General features: G+C 51.9%; 1 protein-coding gene across 1 annotated transcript in view; it reads left to right on the top strand.

The window, feature by feature from the left end:
* Positions 1-17,421, top strand: part of MYO18B (myosin XVIIIB) — a 221,992-nt gene that overhangs the window by 35,823 nt on the left and 168,748 nt on the right. Inside the window, exons 12-13 of the mRNA XM_079941940.1 lie at positions 14,026-14,199; positions 17,300-17,390. Coding sequence (XP_079798066.1) covers positions 14,026-14,199; positions 17,300-17,390 — 265 coding nt within the window. The remainder of the gene's footprint in view (positions 1-14,025; positions 14,200-17,299; positions 17,391-17,421) is intronic.

The following is a 17,421-nucleotide window of genomic DNA, read 5'->3' as shown; positions in this document are numbered from 1 at the left end:
GTCTGCTGAGCAGATGAAGTGAAATGTATGTCAAGGGCTAAGCTCAGTGCCAGGCACTTGTCAGAGCTGCTGTTGTGAATCAGGGCATCACAGAGCTTGGAGATACTTCCTGGCTCCCTCCTGGCAGGAGGATGCTCCTGGGATGTCTGCTCCCTACTTTTATTACCAGTGCCCCCCAGTATCCTCTGATGCCCCTAAAGACCCTTTTCCCACAGGAGAGTAAATCAAGGAGGAACTCGGAGCCCTTTTTTTTTTTTTTTAATTTTAAAATTTATTTATTTATTTATGGCTGTGTTGGGTCTTCGTTTCTGTGCGAGGGCTTTCTCTAGTTGCGGCAAGCGGGGGCCACTCTTCATCGCGGTGCGCGGGCCTCTCACTGTCGTGGCCTCTCTTGTTGCCGAGCACAGGCTCCAGACGCGCAGGCTCAGTAGTTGTGGCACACGGGCCTAGTTGCTCAGCGGCATGTGGGATCTTCCCAGACCAGGGCTCGAACCCGTGTCTCCTGCATTGGCAGGCAGATTCTCAACCACTGCGCCACCAGGGAAGCCCTAGGAGCCCTTTTTGCAGCAAGAAACAATTCTCTGTCTCAGGACCTCTTGGCTGTGTGAGATTAAAACCAGTCACGACCCTCTTCTCAGGAATGTTCCCTGAACAAAATGCTCCCGTGGTCTTGCTGTCCTGCACGTCAGCCCAAGGCTGGGAGTCACTTACCTGTGTTCTCTCCTTTAATTCCCACGGCAGCCATGACGGGTAGGGAGGGAGGGAATTCCCACTTGGCAGTTCAGGCTGCTGAGGCTCAGAGAGGTTATGTAACTTTGCCGAGGCCAAACAGCACCACGTGGTGGACAAGGTTAGAATCAGTGCCTGTCTGCCTCCAAAGCTAGTGTCCTTCTCCTCTATGAGGCCACTCATCTGGCCCAGTCCTTGGGTGCATTTTGGGTGCTCGGACCTCCACCTCCCCTCTAAGAGCAGCTTCTCAGCTCCGTCCGCAGTCTCCAGTCTCCATTCCCTCACCTGGAAGGGCATCCGCTAAGCAGAACCGAGGCAGGAGAGCTCGGAATCGAGGCTAACAGCATGGGCTCTGGGGCCAGGCAGACCTGTGTTTCACCCTAGTTCTCCTGCGTGATCTGTGACTCTCTCCACCTCTGAGGCTCAGTGTCCTCATCTGTAGAATGGGGATAACAGTCCTTGGGAGGCTTAAGTTATTCAGTTTGAATGTGTAAAGCCCGGCCACCCTTGTTGTTATTGCTATTATTATTGTTAATGAAAACCTGCCCACCATCCAGGCATTTGCCCGGCAAAGCTTGAGTCTACAAAGGTGACTCGGGCTGGTCTTTAATCCTCTCCAGTCCCTGTGGTCCCGTAGCTGTAAGAGATGTACACCCTCCCTAGAAAGTCTGAGCCTCTTTGTCTCTCTGCCTGCTGTCCCTCATTACTCCGTAAAGATGACAGTACTGTTCAGAACCCAAATCACAAGGATGTGTTACCTGCCTTGAGGGCCCAGTTGCTCTGCTCTCCTTTGGCTCTGAAGGCTGATGGGAGGTTTAATTATTTGTCTGTTACTAAATTTGCCAGTCTACTTGTTGCTGACCCCATTGCCTAATACATTATGCAGTCGGGCCCATGTATAACCCAGGGGGGGCCCTGTAATGGAGTGATAGAGGGAGGCTGCCAGTCGGCCACCACTTCGCACCTGTCCTAATAAAGACATCAGTCCCTGAATGGATGGGACCGTAACTCGGGGAGCGCCGAGGGGCCTGCAGGAAGAAGAGACGATTGTAATGATGGCAGGGACCCAGCCTCCTATCTTCTGCTGGGACCCTGCCCGACATCTAGCAGCCAGGGGAGTCCATCCAAGGATAGGAGGAGGTGGCCTGATGCTTCCCAAGCCCGGATAAGACGCTGAGCACGGAAGGCCACGGAGAGTATAACAGTGATGCTGTCAAAGCAAAGCAGTCACCATATATTCAAGCACTTGGCGAAGTGTTTTACTCTTTTTATTGTTTTAGAACAACTGCACAAATAATACTGCAAAGTGTCTTCCTATGAAAAATGGAAACAATACAGACGAACACAGAATGTTGAAAGCAGGTCCCCCCCTGCTCCCGTGATCCTCCTGACCTTAAAGGTGACCGTTGTTAAGGTGCAAAGGTGACATTTATTACAACTGATGAGCCAATACTGATACACAGTTATTAACTGAAGTCCTCAGTTTACCTTGGGGTTCGCCCTTGGTGTTGTACATTCTCTGGGATTTGACAGGTGTGTCATGTCATGTCATGTGTTCACCATGACCGTGTGGTCCAGGCTAGTTCCACTGCCCTAACAGGCTGGCTTTTTTTTTTTCCTCTTAAACTTTTTAATTTGGAATCATCATAGATTCATAAGTAGCTGGAACAGTAACACATCGAGTCCCTGACCCCTTCCCCCAGTTGTGGCTGCAGACGTGGCTAGGGTCCCTCTCAAAAGCAGAGAGTGGCCGTGGCTGTGTCACTGTGTCCCCAGTGTAGGCCTCACCCTCAGGCCTTTTAGACTGAGCACGAGCTACACCTGTGCACATGACAACTACGGGGGTGGCTGGCTGTCGCTGTTATAATATAAACAAGTTCACACCGGCTCCATTTCCACGTGCTCTGCGTCTCCGCGTGCCGGGGCCTCTGCCCGTGGCTCACAGCAGCGCCCCTGTTCTCTCCCCTAACTGCAGGGCTTGCCTGGCGAGGGGGCCTCAGTCGATGTTGCACTTCTCTGGCTGATGAGCGTTTGGGCAGTCTCCTGCTGCTTTGGGGGGTTCTAAACAGCACCACGTGGGCATATGTTCCTGTATGTAGAGGCGGTGCAGGGGTGAGCGTGCTGGAGCCGTGGTGGCCTGGGCCTGCTGGACCGCGGGGCATGTTTGAGGTTGAACATTTCCATGGACGCGGCTCGATTCCCCTGCCTGTATTCACAAGGGTCGGCTCACTGCAGCCTCACAAGCCCGGGGGGATGTGGGACTGGAGGCTGGGTCTCTGAACACCTGGGCCATGGCTGCATTCATGCTGCTCCATCCCCCCCACCCCCCACCCCCGTGGCCTCCTTTTCTTCATCCTTTTCCTCCTCCCCCACTCGCCCTCTTCCCCCTCTGCTCCCCCCCTTACTGCTCTCCTTCCTCTGTCTCCTCTCCCTCCTTTCTTCCTTTTCTTCTTCTCCTCTATGCCTATTGGGTGGTAGGCCCTCAGCAACGCCATTCTTACATTCCAAGATGAGATTTCCATCTGATCAAGGGAGGGAGACCCAGACAGATCCGTTGGAGACGCCAGGAGAAAATTCTAGGCAGGAGACATCCAAAGTTCAGAGGGGTCAGCCCCACCCAAGGGGTCCTAGGGCCTGGGACCCTTGAACCAAATCTCTCAAACAGCGGAAATCAGGGAGGATGCTCCAGACAGAAGAGCCTCGGTGAGCAGAGTTGTGGTAGCCCGAGCAAGGCCTGGGGCCTCCGTGTCCCCGTCTGCGAGGCGCCAGTCCCTGGCACCGGTGCTGCGGGATTGAGAGAGGCTTACCATGTGTCCCTAGAGCAGACCCCGCCCCCCCGAAGCTGGTCCCCGCCTGGGCCCTGTCCTCCGCCTGCCTTTCCATGCCCACAGGCCCCCAGCTGGTGGCTTGGCTCCCTGCCTGACAGCTGCCACAGCCGGGCCTATTCTGGGCCACAGGCAAGGATTGATTCTGCATTTTCTAAGCATATTGAATTCATTTGTTAAGCTGGAATGGCGGCTGTGGGATGTAAACATTTATATTATAAAAGCCATAAACCGGGCTTCCCTGGTGGCGCGGTGGTTGGGAGTCCGCCTGCCGATGCAGGGGACACGGGTTCGTGCCCTGGTCCGGGAAGATCCCACATGCCGCGGAGGGGGTAGGCCCGTGAGCCATGGCCGCTGAGCCTGCGTGTCCGGAGCCTGTGCTCCGCAGCAGGAGAGGCCACAACAGTGAGAGGCCCACGTACCGCAAAAAAAACAAAAAACAAAAAAAAAGCCACAAACCCCTGAAGTGGCTGATGCTAGAAGGCTTCCCTGCCGGCAGCCCCGGGCTTCAGGAGGGCAGGGGGAGGAGGATGGAACCCCCGAGAGACCCGACTTCAGGTTGGCTTAGCCACTCTTGCTGGGTGGCCCTGCAAAAGCCCCTCCCCTCCTTCTGGCCTCTGTTTCCCATAAGTAATAACAGCAGCTGACATTTATCCAGTGCTTACAAGGTGCAGGTACTATTCTAAGAGCTTTGGCCATCTCGGTGATCCCCTGCAGTAGGCACCATTACCCCATTTTACAGATGAGGAAACTGAGGCTCAGAGAGGGGAAAGGACTTGCCCAGTGGGGATGGATGGACACTCTCTGGCGTCTCTTTTAGCCTTGCTTATCATAGACTCCAGGAGGCTGTGGCTCAGTGAGGACCTCACCGTACGTGCATGTCTCACCCTTCAGTGACAGAGCATAACAATACTGCTGACGGCAGTGATGATGATCTTAACGATGGGGTTAGTAACTGTTACTGTTTACTGAGGATCTGCTCTCTGCCAGGTGTGATTTAAGTGCTGTGCATGGTTATTCCATTTAATCCTTGTAACCCTATATGGTGGGTTATACCCATCTTGTGGGTGAGTCAGTGGAGGCTCAGAGAGATAAAGGCAGTTATCTAAGGTCCTGGACTCAGGAAGGGGAGGAGCTCAATTTGGGACCGAGGAGTTCTGTCTTTGAAGCCTTTCTTCCTGTTCTTCATGCCACGTTCTGCCGGATGGTCCACAGTTGTCATAAATAAATGGGGAATTAGTAATCATACCTTTTCATATGGTTCTTGCACTGATGAGATTAAGTGCTTAGCACAGGGCCAGGCATGTGATGAGTACTCCGGAGACACCAGCTATTGTTCGTGGGCTTCCCTTGGGCCCCAGCTTCAAACGAGACAGTGTGATAAGTTGAGGGGGACCCCTGCTCAGTCTGCCTTGGTGAGGGACCCTTGAATATGGAAAGAGCGTTGGACTGGGGGCCAGCCAGAGCCGGGTTTAATCCTGGCTTCTGCCTCACTAGCTGTGTGACCTCACACAGGTCACTCACCGGCTGTTGGTCCCACCCCTGAGCCTTTGCTCCTGCAGTTCCCCCAGGTGATGAGTGACGCCTTCGACTGAGGTCTCCCTGGTGACTCTGCTTCTCAGGTCGGATTACCTGCTCTGGGGACACTCCCAGGCAGTTTCACACCCAGTGTCTTGTTTCATCCTAATAATGACCCATTGGGAGAGGAGCCATCCCATTGTACAGATGTGGAAACTGAGGCTCAGAGAGGTGAGATTTCCTGTTTGAGATCTTGCAGCCAGGTGGAAACTGCCTTTGGATGCCCAGCCTCTGGTTCTTTCCACAACTGCCCAACATCCCAAAGATGCCACGCCTTTCCCCTTAAGCCTCTTGATCAGATTAGTCCAGGAGACCCCTACCCATGCTCCCCTTCTCCTGTCAACTCCCGATGCACATTGGCATACTCAAGATTAGAGCAGCCTGCAGGGAAGCAGCCCATTTTAGTTGGTTTAACTGGATGCTGCCCCAGCTGATTCGTCCAGCAAGCCCTCTTTATCCAGAATGCTAGAGCATCAGGGCTGGTCCACGTGTTGTCTTTCCAGTTGATTAGGGCGTGAGCAGTGATTTATGTTGGATTATGAGTGACTGAGCAGCGATTTATTGACGGCTTGTTGGCCAGGCCTTACGGGGTGCGCTGACTGCAGATGGACAGGTGACTTTCTCTAAGGTCTGTCCAGGTTTGCAGGGCTGCGTGGCACCCGGGAACAGCAGGAACAGGCGGGAGCCCTAAGATACAGGAAGAGACTCAAAGTTTTGGCCTTTAAGACAGTCCCATTTTCCAGGATCCCAACAATTGAACTTGACCAGACGTCCCTGAGCAGAATTCTCAGAGTGTGACCATAATTCTAGACATTTATCCAGCAGATCCTGTGCTAAGCGATCTGCACCTGGAACCACGCTGACGCTTCACAAGGACTCCATGGGGTAGATTCCCATTTTACAGGGGAGGAAACTGAGGCTCAAAGAGGTGACACGGTTTCCCCAACATCACGTGGCTTTTGGCAGCGGAGGTGGGATTTGAACCTGCGCAGTCTGTTTCTGGAGCGCTGCCTTTTCTCGTAGCACCCACAGCCTTTTAGGCTTATCTGTTCCCTGCAGGTGGCCTCCTCCTTCACAGGCCTCCGAAATGTAAACCTCTGTGTGAGGAAATGTGAACCGGGTGTGCCGGCGTTATAAATAAGTCACATAACATTCAGTAGTTCAGCAGCAGCATGGCTATTGTTGGAAGGAGAAATAACTTGGTTATTAATAAATGCAGGAGGTCATAGTAATTGATAGCAGTTGAACTCACGGTGCATGAGGGGAGAACGGTCATGTTATTTTTTCCTCTTTCTCGTTTTTTTTTTGTATTGAGCATAAAGGGAAAAACCTGCCTTTGCAGGTGGATCTGAGCAGCTCAGAAACTACAGTTCCATAACTTTCCCTTACTCCTTCCTTTTCTTCGTTTTTCTTTTTCTCGTTTCTCCTTTATTCATTCTTCTTTTCAAATCCCCTCCTGCCTCTTACCACAGAGTGATCTTGGGCAAGTGACTCAGGTAAAGCAGTTTGCCCGCAGTCACCTGGTTAATCGAGGGCTCTGTCAGCTAAGCCAGTATTTCCTAAACCGGTGTCTCCTGGGACATTAGATCAAGATACTCTATAAAAGCATTCCAAGGCCAAGTAAGTCTGAACAGAACATCCCCTTCTTCGAGCTTCATATGATATACTTTAAAGGCTCTGAGATGGCCCAAAGTTAAGAAACTTGTTTCACCAAAGCAATGACCAAATTGGTATAATACAGAATTCATTTTTCCCCAGTGACACTGATGAACATTCCATGGAACAACCGCTATGAGGAGCCCCTTTGGGAAACTCTGAGCCCCAGCCGTGTGGCTTCTGTGCCCCGCTCCATATCCCTTTGGCCACCCGGGGAGTTTCTGACTCAGCCCTGCCCTTGGTAGCACATTGGCTGGGGCCAGGCCTCACCTCAGATGTGCAGATGGCTTCTGAATGATAGACAAAGGCGCACACACACCAGAGCAGCGTGCCAAGAACTTGGCTCCCTTTCAGAGAACCTTCTGAGGCCCTCTCTGAGCCTTGGCACTTTAAATGGGTGCAGCTGCTGAGACAAGGGTTCAAGGGGTAGACTTGCATGTGGGAGGAGATCCCAGGAAGTACTGGGAGGGGCGTGAGGAAGGGAAGGAGGGAAGGAAGGCAGCCAAAAAGAGTGTCACCGGGGCTTCCCTGGTGGCGCAGTGGTTGAGAGTCCGCCTGCTGATTCAGGGGACACGGGTTTGTGCCCCGGTCCGGGAAGATCCCACATGCCGTGGAGCGGCTGGGCCCGTGGGCCATGGCCGCTGAGCCTGCGCGTCCGGGGCCTGTGCTCCGCAACGGGAGAGGCCACAACAGTGAGAGGCCCGCGTACCGCAAAAAAAAAAAAAAAAAAAAAAAATGAGTGTCACCAAAACCAGGCTGTGGGCAACTGGGGCTCCTCCCACTAGGGACCTCTGGGGGCCAGCGTAGAGCGCGCACCTGAGTTATCGCACTCAGAGGGCCTTATCTTTGTCACTGCTTGAAGGCTGGGAATGTTAATTCCGTGCCACATCCGCCCATGCCCTGTGCTTCAGCAAATGCCAGTACGAGAGAAGGCCCTCAGCTGTAGGGAGTACAGGAAGCCCCAGGGGGACACTGTGGGGCAGCAACAGCTCTGCTCTGGTCCACCTACCATGTTGCCTTCTGAAGTCTGCCCCCGTTTCCTTTTGACCTGACCTACAGCCCACGTGTATACTCAACCTAGGTCTAACATGGGATGTTGGGAGTATCAGAGCCGCCCTTAACCCCGTGCCGTGACCTGGGGGTCTGGGGACCTAGGCTCAGGTTCTCGCTCAGCCGTTTACCAGCTGTGTGACTCAGGGCAGGGCGGTATCCCTTGCTGGGTCTTGGTGGCCTCTACTATAAATCAGACCTAACAGTCTTCAGCCTGCAGACCTCGCAAGGCAGTTGGGAGATCAGCCAGAGTCATACAAGGGTCCTCCCGCCCCGTGTAGACGTGTCCAGGTGTGCATCCTCCAGGCCGTGGCGAGATGCATGGGCCATTTGTCACTGAGCACAGTAATAGAGCTGGTATTTGCAAGTAGTTCTTTAATATAGAACTGTTTCAAGGGTGGGCGGTCCTATCAGACATGCATTGTATTTATGTAAATCCAGCCATGCAAAGGCAAATGTGAGGCCAGTGGTTACAGATACATATTTTTTCATATGTCATGGGCCCTAAAGGCAAGCGACCCATTTCCTTTGGTGTTCCACTGGAGGGGAAGCCGGCAGTGCTGGACTTAGGGAAACATGCTACAGTACTGTACGTTATGGGCAATTCGGGAGATCCTCAAGGGTAATTTTAAGGGTACTTGATATTTCACCTTAGACACTGGTTTCAGAACAGTACCCCCTTATGAGAGAAAGCGCCTCTGCACGGGCCCACGGTTAGCATATTGAGAGCTGGAGTGAGAAGGCTTGAGTTCAAATGCTGCCTCTGCACTTACCAGGTGCATGACCTTGGAAGGTCACCCCCTCTGCGGCTCAGTGTTCTCATAAGTCAAGGGGCGATACTAGCGTTGACCTCGTAGGGCTGCAGGGAGGGTTAAATGAGGCAGCGGTGTCCAGTGCTCAAGCCCAGTGCCTGGCCCTGGGAAGGGGTACTGTAGGTGCTGCTGTGTGATGCTGTGATGTTAAGGTCGCCTTTGTAACACTGTTGGGCGTTTGCATTCTGATTCTTTTTCTTGGATGGGTGAGACAGAGGGTGGGTGACGGGTGGGGCACCAGGGAGCATTTCCTGCGGGTCACCGTCACATGTCCTTGTGTGATGTTTGCAGAAGAAGAGGCAGAGGATTCCTACATGGTGTGCATGAAAGCCCATCGCCATCGCAGAGCCGAACCCCGGGCCCGCCTGCCACGGGGTCCTGTTTCCCACCCGTGACCGGCAGAATGGCTGCAGCCAAACGCACATGCCTGAAGTGATCTCTGCATTTGGCGTTGGGATCATTCTGGGCACAGCCTCCTCGCCTCCTGCTGTACGGCAGGAAAGCATCCCGATAGAGTGTGTGAATCCCCTACGGGGTGGGCTACGAGGCGGGGAAAAATCCACAGACCCTCCCCTCCAAGATTTTTTTGGTCCTGTCTGTCTGTTTCCATCTCTGGCTCCTTGCCTCTCCCTCTCTGTGTCTCTCTGCCTCTCCCCCTTTTGTTTTCTCTTCTGTTTGATCTTTCCTGTTAGAGAAGGCAGCTCTGAGGTTCAGATGGGCTGGTTTGGGGGGGAGAGGGAAACACAGTGTTTCTCTCTCCCAAATCTTGGAGATCTGCCACTTTGGGCAGGGCTGGCCAGCAGTGAGAAATGTTCATTTCGTCGTTGACTCCTTGTTTCATTTCATCACTCACCATATTAATGTTTATTGAACGCTTCCTCGTGCCAGCTCTCTTAGGCCAGAGCAGTGACCACACAGACTTCTGCTGGCACAGAACAGCGGGCGGCTGCACACGGTGTGACATCAGCACGGGAGGGTGGGAATCCCCCTCTGCCCCTCACTCCTGGAACCACCTTGGACAGGAAACGAGACCTGACCTACTCCGTTCCATATCTGAATGATCTCAGGGGCTTAGAAGAGGAAAGCGATGAGGCGGGGGAAGTGCTAGCACAGTGCCTGGCACACGGCACACGCTCCCTGCTTGGTGGCTGTGCTCGCTCGTTTGGTGATGGCTTCGCGGGGGCTGGAGCCCTCTGTATACTGGCATCTCCAACCTCGGTGGCATTCCGAGGATAGCTCTGTCCCCGGCTTTGGGTAGGTTGGTGGAAAGAAACCAGCGTGTGTCCGCCTTTCCTTGGAGGAGAAATGACCTCGGTGGACTCAGAGTCCCTGGGCGTGCCCGGCATCCGGAGTTCACCAGTTCACTATCCCTTCCACACATGCTCTCGGTGAAGCACCAGACAGATCTTGTGGAGGAGTCCCTGCAGCCCCAGGTCGGGGCAATCCGGGTTGGGGTGAATGGTGCCCTCTTTGGTTTTGCAGGTGGAGGAGGGAATTCAAATTTGTCCAGCACCTTCTCAGGGCCAGGTGCTCTGCTCAGAGCCTCACGTGCCACCATCTCGCCCAGTCCTTGCAGCCCAGCGAAGAGGTGTTTGAGGTTTTATGACTCCGTTTTGCAGATGAAGAAACTGAGGCTCAAAAAGGCTGTGAGACTGGTCCAAGGGCTGACAGCTGGGAATGACGGGAATGGGACCCAGACCCTGTCTGCTCTGGTGCCTGTGTTCCTGTCCAGTCCCCTTTCTCCTCACCGCAGGTGCTGCCCCAGGGTTCTCAGCCTCCACTGAGAAGGTGTGGCCTCCACCCAGGTCTGGACGAAGACAGAGGGGCCCATGGGGTTGGATTTGGTGCCTGGCCAGCCTTCGGGAGCTGGAAGCAGAAATACATTTTCCCGGCAGAGCTCCCATGTGCCTCCTGGGTTTCACCAGCGGGATGCTGCTCAGCACACTTGGAAATATGCCCCTTAAGTCAGGCGGGACCTAGAGAGTCCTGCCCAGTCCATTTCCTGCTCCTCTTTTCAGAAACAACCATTGCTGAGCCCCTTCATGAGCTCTCCCCAGCTCAGTGAGGCTATAGGTCACTGTGGGCAGAGTGTGGGAGACTGTTTCAGAGGGTGGCAGTGGAGGTGATGGGGCAGGAGAGGGGCAGGACGTTGCCCACCTAGACAGTCATCTCCTGTTTAATTCACTTTCAACCCCATCACAGGAAGAAGGAAATCTCATTCAGGGCTAGTAGCCTTTAACTCCTCTCTGTAATACTTGCTAATCTCCCTTTTTCAACAAAGAGAAAGCAGACCTCGGAATCCCAGGTAACTGTATCTAATTAGAATCTAATGGTATTTCTGTACACGTATTGTATTTATTTCTGTTTTCTATCTGTGACAAGTGATCACAGTGTTGGTTCAGAAACTGGCCCCCACTGTGGTGGAGGGCAGGGAGAGACTGAAGAAAGAGGCAGCCACTCCAGATTGGTGGGTGGCAGGTGTAATATGCAAGGGAACTGACACACAAGGCTTGTCTTGGATGCTGCAAGAAGGGTAGGTCTCCACCCCCGCCCGCCAGAGTCTTAAAGTTTATAGAGGCCGGAACTGGGCTCAGTCACGGAGACCTTCTGGATGGTCTTAGTAACACCCCGCTTTCTCAAGGCTGTGTCCTTGTAACAGCTGCCACTGTGGGAGTGGGGGAGGGGCTGGATGTATATTCCAAGGGCAGGGGAAGGGCTGAGGAGCTTCCAGTTGCCCAGGGCCAGCTCGCAGGTCACCTGATGGTCATATCCTCTCAATGACCTCCTTCAACAAATGGATTCTTGTTTAAGTTAGAGCTATAACATTTCCTTTCACAAGGTATTTATGTCCGTGAAAAAGATCAGTGAGTCCATTTAAAAGAAAGTCCTATTTAGGGACGCAAGGATTTGACAGATTTCCTAAAGGTGACATTGCAAGGATTGATTTTGGGGAAATAGTTCTTCCACTTAGCCTGATTTCTGGTGACTTTTCCGAATCAGTTTTCTCATCTGTAAAATGGGAATATTACTGCTTTTGAGGACTTTTGTGAAGATTCAATAATAGTAATAATAATAATAAGTAATTACAACTTGCATGTATTGAGGTTTTTTCTGTGTCACCCCTGGAACTCCAAGACAGACTTTCTGACTCCAAAAGCCATGAGCTGAACAAAGATGACATGTTGAATAAAATGGGGTCACTGAGTGGTAACTGCTATCATCACCATCACCACTGTCATCACCATCATCTTATCTCCACCATCACCTCCACCATCATCACCACGTCATCACCACCATCGTTGTTACCTTCTTCACCATTTTTTAAAGTGGCAGGGACTTTGCTGGTGGCTCAGTGGTTAAGAATCCACCTGCCAATGCGGGGGACATGGGTTCGATCCCTGGTCCGGGAGGATCCCACATGCCGCAGAGCAACTAAGCCCACGTGCCACAACTACTGAGCCTGCGCTCTAGAGCCCGCGAGCCACAACTACTGAGCCTGTGAGCCACAACTACTGAAGCCCATGCACTCTAGGGCCCACGTGCTGCAACTGCTGAGCACACGCGCCACAACTACTGAAGCCTGCATGCTCTAGGGCCCGTGTGCCGCAACTACCAAACCCACACGCTGCAACTCCTGAAGCCCATGCGCCTAGAGCCCATGCTCCGCAACAAGAGAAGCCACTGCAATGAGAAGTCCGAGCACCGCAATGAAGAGTAGGCCCCGCTCACCGCAACTAGAGAAAGCCCGCACGCAGCAACAAAGACCCAATGCAGCCAAAAAAGAAAAAAAAATTTAAAAACAATTAAAATAAAGTGGCAGGACTTTTTTACTAGCCATGTAACCTCTCTGGTAAAGCTGAGATTCAGTCTCTAAAATGGAGGTAATAAAATGCTGTTCTTGAGATAATCAGTGCAGAATAACTGGCATGTAGGAGGACCTCGATAAGCAGTGGCCAGAGCTCCTTCGTCCTGGGTATTGTCAAGGCCCCAGATAAAGCCTTTTTCCAAATTTCCACATTTTTCTTAAACCAGGTGTCTAGATTCTTTAAGATGTCTGTTTGAAGAATTGGGCCCTTAAGATCTCTTTCTGATGGATTGAGAAATCTCTGTTGGCAGCTGTGATTCTTATTTCAAAGAAGGAAGCACATTTATGGGAAGATTGGAGTTGGGAGGAAATTACTTAAGGATGGAACTAGTGTTTGCTTTAATAAGTCATTATTTTTTAAAATTTGGATTACAAAGTTAGTGCAGAACCACTGCAGAAAGTTTGAAAAATAAAAAGTTCCCCTACCCTCTGATTGTTCGTATTTGGATATATTTCCTTTTCGTTATTTGTCTTTATAGCAGTTTAGAGTGATTTACACAATTGATGTCATACTGTGGCGTGATTTTCTAGTCCATTTCATTTAACATTTTGAAAATAAGAATTGACCATGTTGTACGGTCTTTGTGGCTGATACTAAGTGGCGTTATAATAGTCCATAGAGAGGTTCCCCACTGCTTCTCCAGCCTCGTCTGGTTACTCCCCTCCCCACTTACATCCCAGCCACGCTGACCTTCTTGGCACTTCCCTAACACATCATGCTCATTCCTGCCTCAGGGCCTTTGCATCACCTCCTCCTTCTGCCTCTAAAGCGCTTCCCTGGTTCTTTGTGTGGCCAGCTCCTTCTCATCTTTCATACCCCCAGTCCACCTGTCACATCCTCATACAGAGCCGCCTCTGACCACCACGCATCCGTAGCCACTCCTCAGTTTCTCTTGACCCCATCACCCTGTTTTATTTTCTCCTTAGAGGGAAAAAATAACTTTATAATTTCATCACCTGAAATATTTATTTATTTGCTTACTTGTTTATTGTCTCTCTCTCTTAAAAGACTGTAAGCTCCGTGAGGGCAGACACTTTGTCTGTCTTGCTCATCACCGATTTCCCAGAGGCTGACACAGTGCCTGTCCCATAGTAACAGCTCCAGAAATATGTATTGAATAAAGGGGAGGGTGGTTAGATGGTTGGATATGTGGCTGGGTGGGTAGCTGAGTGGCTAGGTCAGCGGGTGGCAGGGGTGGTGGATGGATAGGTAAGTGGATATGTGGGTGGGTAAGTCTTACCATTCCCCAGTTCCATGTTTAGAGTGTTCCCCATGGTATTTTTAATTGCTTTGGGAAAGTGAGCAATGCAGATGACAGGGAAATGGGACAAACATGTCTCGGGAAAGCGTCTCCTGCCCAGGGCCATCAGCTGGGGGCCCAGGCCTGGGCAGTCGTTCAGGCTCTTGCTGAGGGTGGGAGGTGGCGAGATTCTCCGAGGTGTTCTTGGACGCCCGCCCACCATCCACCCAGGACCTCACCACCCTCCTCCTGCTCTGTCCCCTGCACAGTGGGCCGGAAGCAGTTCATGCACTTCGAGTCGGCCAGCCACGCGGCAGAGGCCCTGGGCTGCGAGTACGAGGAGCTGAACACGGCCACCTTCAAGCACCACCTGCGGCAGATCATCGAGCGCATGACGTCTGGGCCGAGCCGCCGGGGTCAGGAGGATGAGGGGGCCAGCTCAGGTACCGCGCTGCTGCCTCTCTGGGTGGGCTGCGTCCCTGCGGGGCCGGCCCCTGGGGACACACCAGCACCCTTTCACTGTCCATTGAGGATTTCCTGAGGGTCTACAGTGTGCAGACCTTCTAGGAGTAGGGGAAACCACTCCCCTGGAAATGGATTTGGCCCCTTCTGATGCCATGCTTATGGTCAGCTAGTTAGCTCTGCCCAGGGGTCAAAGGCTGCTGAAACCCAGGAGGGGGCCCTGTGCTGCAAAGAGGGGATGCTGTGGATGGTGCCAAGGGACCAACGCACTTCCAGTGGATGTTGTATTTGCTGAGCCCCTACGCTGTAGGCAGAAGACTCACCTCTCAGTTTGAGGAACAGAAATAAGGCCAGGATGGTTGGCCCCGCTGGGAGGACAGTAGATAAGGTTGGAGAGCTCAGTGGAGTCAGCTGACACAATAGTCTGTAAACTAGGGGTTTTCTGCTCAGACCAAGGGAAGCCATGGAGGGACACAGGCAGGGAAATGGCATGATTTGTTGTATTCATGAAGCTCAGCCTGGAGGAAGATCAGGGAATGAGTGGGAATGGGTACAAGTCACCTTGGTGAGGTGATGGAGGTGGGAGCAGATGGGATGCGGTGGACCAGTTCAAGGTCTAGTTTACAGTTAGAGCTGATGGCATGGGCCCTAGGTGGAAGCAGGGGGCCAGGACACCTTCTAGGACTTTCGCCCGAGCAGCAGGAGGAATGGGGGTGCTTGAAAAGACCTGGGGGAAAAGCAGGAGCTTTGAACTGCACCTGCTAGAGTGAGGTGTGCTGAGTCCCAGGTCTGCAGCCTCTGCAGCCAGATGCTGTGGCTGCGGAAGGTGAGGGCAGAGGGATCCCTTGGAGCCCCAGGGCTCGCTGCAAACTCTCTCAAGAGAAGCTCTCCCGGAGACCGCAGTCTGGGCTTAGTGGGTAGCACTGTTTGGAACTGTGGTTTGGGGTCCTTCTCTTAGAGGCCCCTCGGATCCCCGTGGCTGCTCTACCTGCCAGGGACTTCAGCTCGATGGCTGATGTCACCGAGACTCCACTGCCTTCCAGGTCTGTGCTCTGGTGTCAGCTGGGGTCTGCTTAATGGTTACACCTCCTCTCGGACACAGGCACACACACATACCATGCACAGGCATGCGCACACATGCACACAAGGCACATATGCGCGCACACACACACACATAGAAGCACAGATGCGTGCACACGCTGCTTGGTGAAGCTGAGTCACCCTCTCAGGCTGAGGCCTCAAGGGTGGACGTTAAGCAGGCAGGGGACCGGCAAGCTTATGAGAGATGCTGGGAGGCTGTGGGTTGCCTAGCAACGACCCAGGTTGGGGGCAGAGTTAAAGCAGGGACGGGAAATGCTTTGGGGTTGCAGTGGGCTGCCTGGAATGTACAAGCAGAACTGTTTCTCTAGACACTAGTGTGTGCAGATTTGGAAATTGTGTTTCCAATTCTGTGGATGGAAGCAAAACCTAAGGGTCAATATTTGTGATCTGAGGCCTCCACTCCTTATCCCGCTATGCTCAGTGACCCCTAATCAAGGCTGGCTGTTCTAATGGGACCAGTGTGTGTATTTATACAAAATTGGGGCTGCCATTATAATAATTTTCTAAGCATTTTTTATTCCTCCTAACGCTATGGGCAGGCACTTTTCCATCTCATTCAGTATTCTTCTAGACCTGAGTTTAAGTATTCCTTTGTATGGATGGACTACAAATTATCTAACCTGTTTCCTATTGTTGGATGTTCATGTTGTCTCAAAAAAGTGATTTTATTTTGCCAATTTAAGCAACAATTGGGAGAACATACATACTTAGAAATCTTTGTTGCTCTGAATTATTTCATTAGAATAAAATCCTAAGAGTGAAGTTAAGTCCAAGTATATGAACATGTTATGGCTTCTACTGTAAAATTGCCAAATTTCCCTCTAGAAAGAGGGAACAACAGATATTTACTGAGTAACTACTACGTGTCAGGAATTGGGGATTTGGAGCCAGCAAACCCAGAGGTAGCCCTCACCCTCAGGGCGCTCCCTGCCTGGGTGGCGGGGCGGGGGAGATGCAGGTTAACGAAATAACCACAAAGTGCAGGTGTGCTGTGGGCAGTGCTGTAAAATCAGGGTAGATCTGTCCTCCTGTGTCCGGTTTACTTCACTTAGCATGACATCCTCCAAGTTCATCCGTGTTGTAGCAAATGGCAGCATTTCCTTCCTTTTTTTTCTTTCTTCTTCTTCTTTTTTTTTTTTACTGTTGAATAATATACTACTCACGTCAGAAATCTCAAAAAGTCAAACTCATAGAGGCAGAGAGTAGAATGGTGGTTACCAGGGCGGTGGAGGGAGGGGGAAATGGGACATTTTGATCAAAGGGCACATAGTTTTATTTATGCAAGATGAATAAATCCTAGAGGGTAGATGAATGAAATGATCAGTAGATGAATATCTCTACTGTACAGCAAAGTCCCTGTAATTAACAATACCATATTCTATACTTAAAAATTTGTTAATCTTATGTTAAAAGTTCCTATCTCACACGTGCGTGCGCACACACACACACACACACACACACACACACAAAGAGGGAGGGAAGAAACTTTTAGAGGTGATGGTTATGTTTGTGGTGTGTTTATGGTGATGGTGTCATGGGTGTATACTTCAAACTCATCAGGATGTATACATTAAAAATGTACAGGTCTTTTGGTATGTCAATCATGACTTCAGTGTGAAAAATAAATAAAATTTTCAAAAAAGCAGGGTAGACCTGGGAATTGGCTTAATGGGGTGGTGGTGGTGGTCAAGGCAGGCTTCCCTGAGGAGATGACGTTGGGTTGAGCCCTGAGGGTTGAGCAGGAGATCACAGTGGAGGTTAGGGAGGTAGGGCCAGGTCACACAGGACCCTGGAAGACTTGGTAGGACACTTGAACTTGGTCCTAAGATCGTAAGTAATTTCAGCAGTAGGGGTTCGTGTGTGTGTGTGCGGTGGGGGACGATGCACTGAGGCCAGTAGTGATGGCACTGGAGCGACAACCTCGGCCCCAGGCAAGGTCCTGACCACGGGATGTCAACCCGCCCCTCTTCCCCACTGTAGGGCTCAAGATGACAGGAGTGGAGTGTGTGGAGGGCATGGCCTCGGGCCTGTACCAAGAGGTCTTTGCCGCCGTGGTCTCGCTCGTCAACAGGTAATGGCAACCTTCTCCTGGTTACAGAGGC

The sequence above is a fragment of the Stenella coeruleoalba genome (assembly GCF_951394435.1).
Source record: "Stenella coeruleoalba genome assembly, chromosome: 14".
Lineage (NCBI taxonomy): Eukaryota > Metazoa > Chordata > Mammalia > Artiodactyla > Delphinidae > Stenella > Stenella coeruleoalba.
Note: the sequence above shows the minus strand (reverse complement) of the source record. Positions and strands in the feature narration are given on the sequence as shown.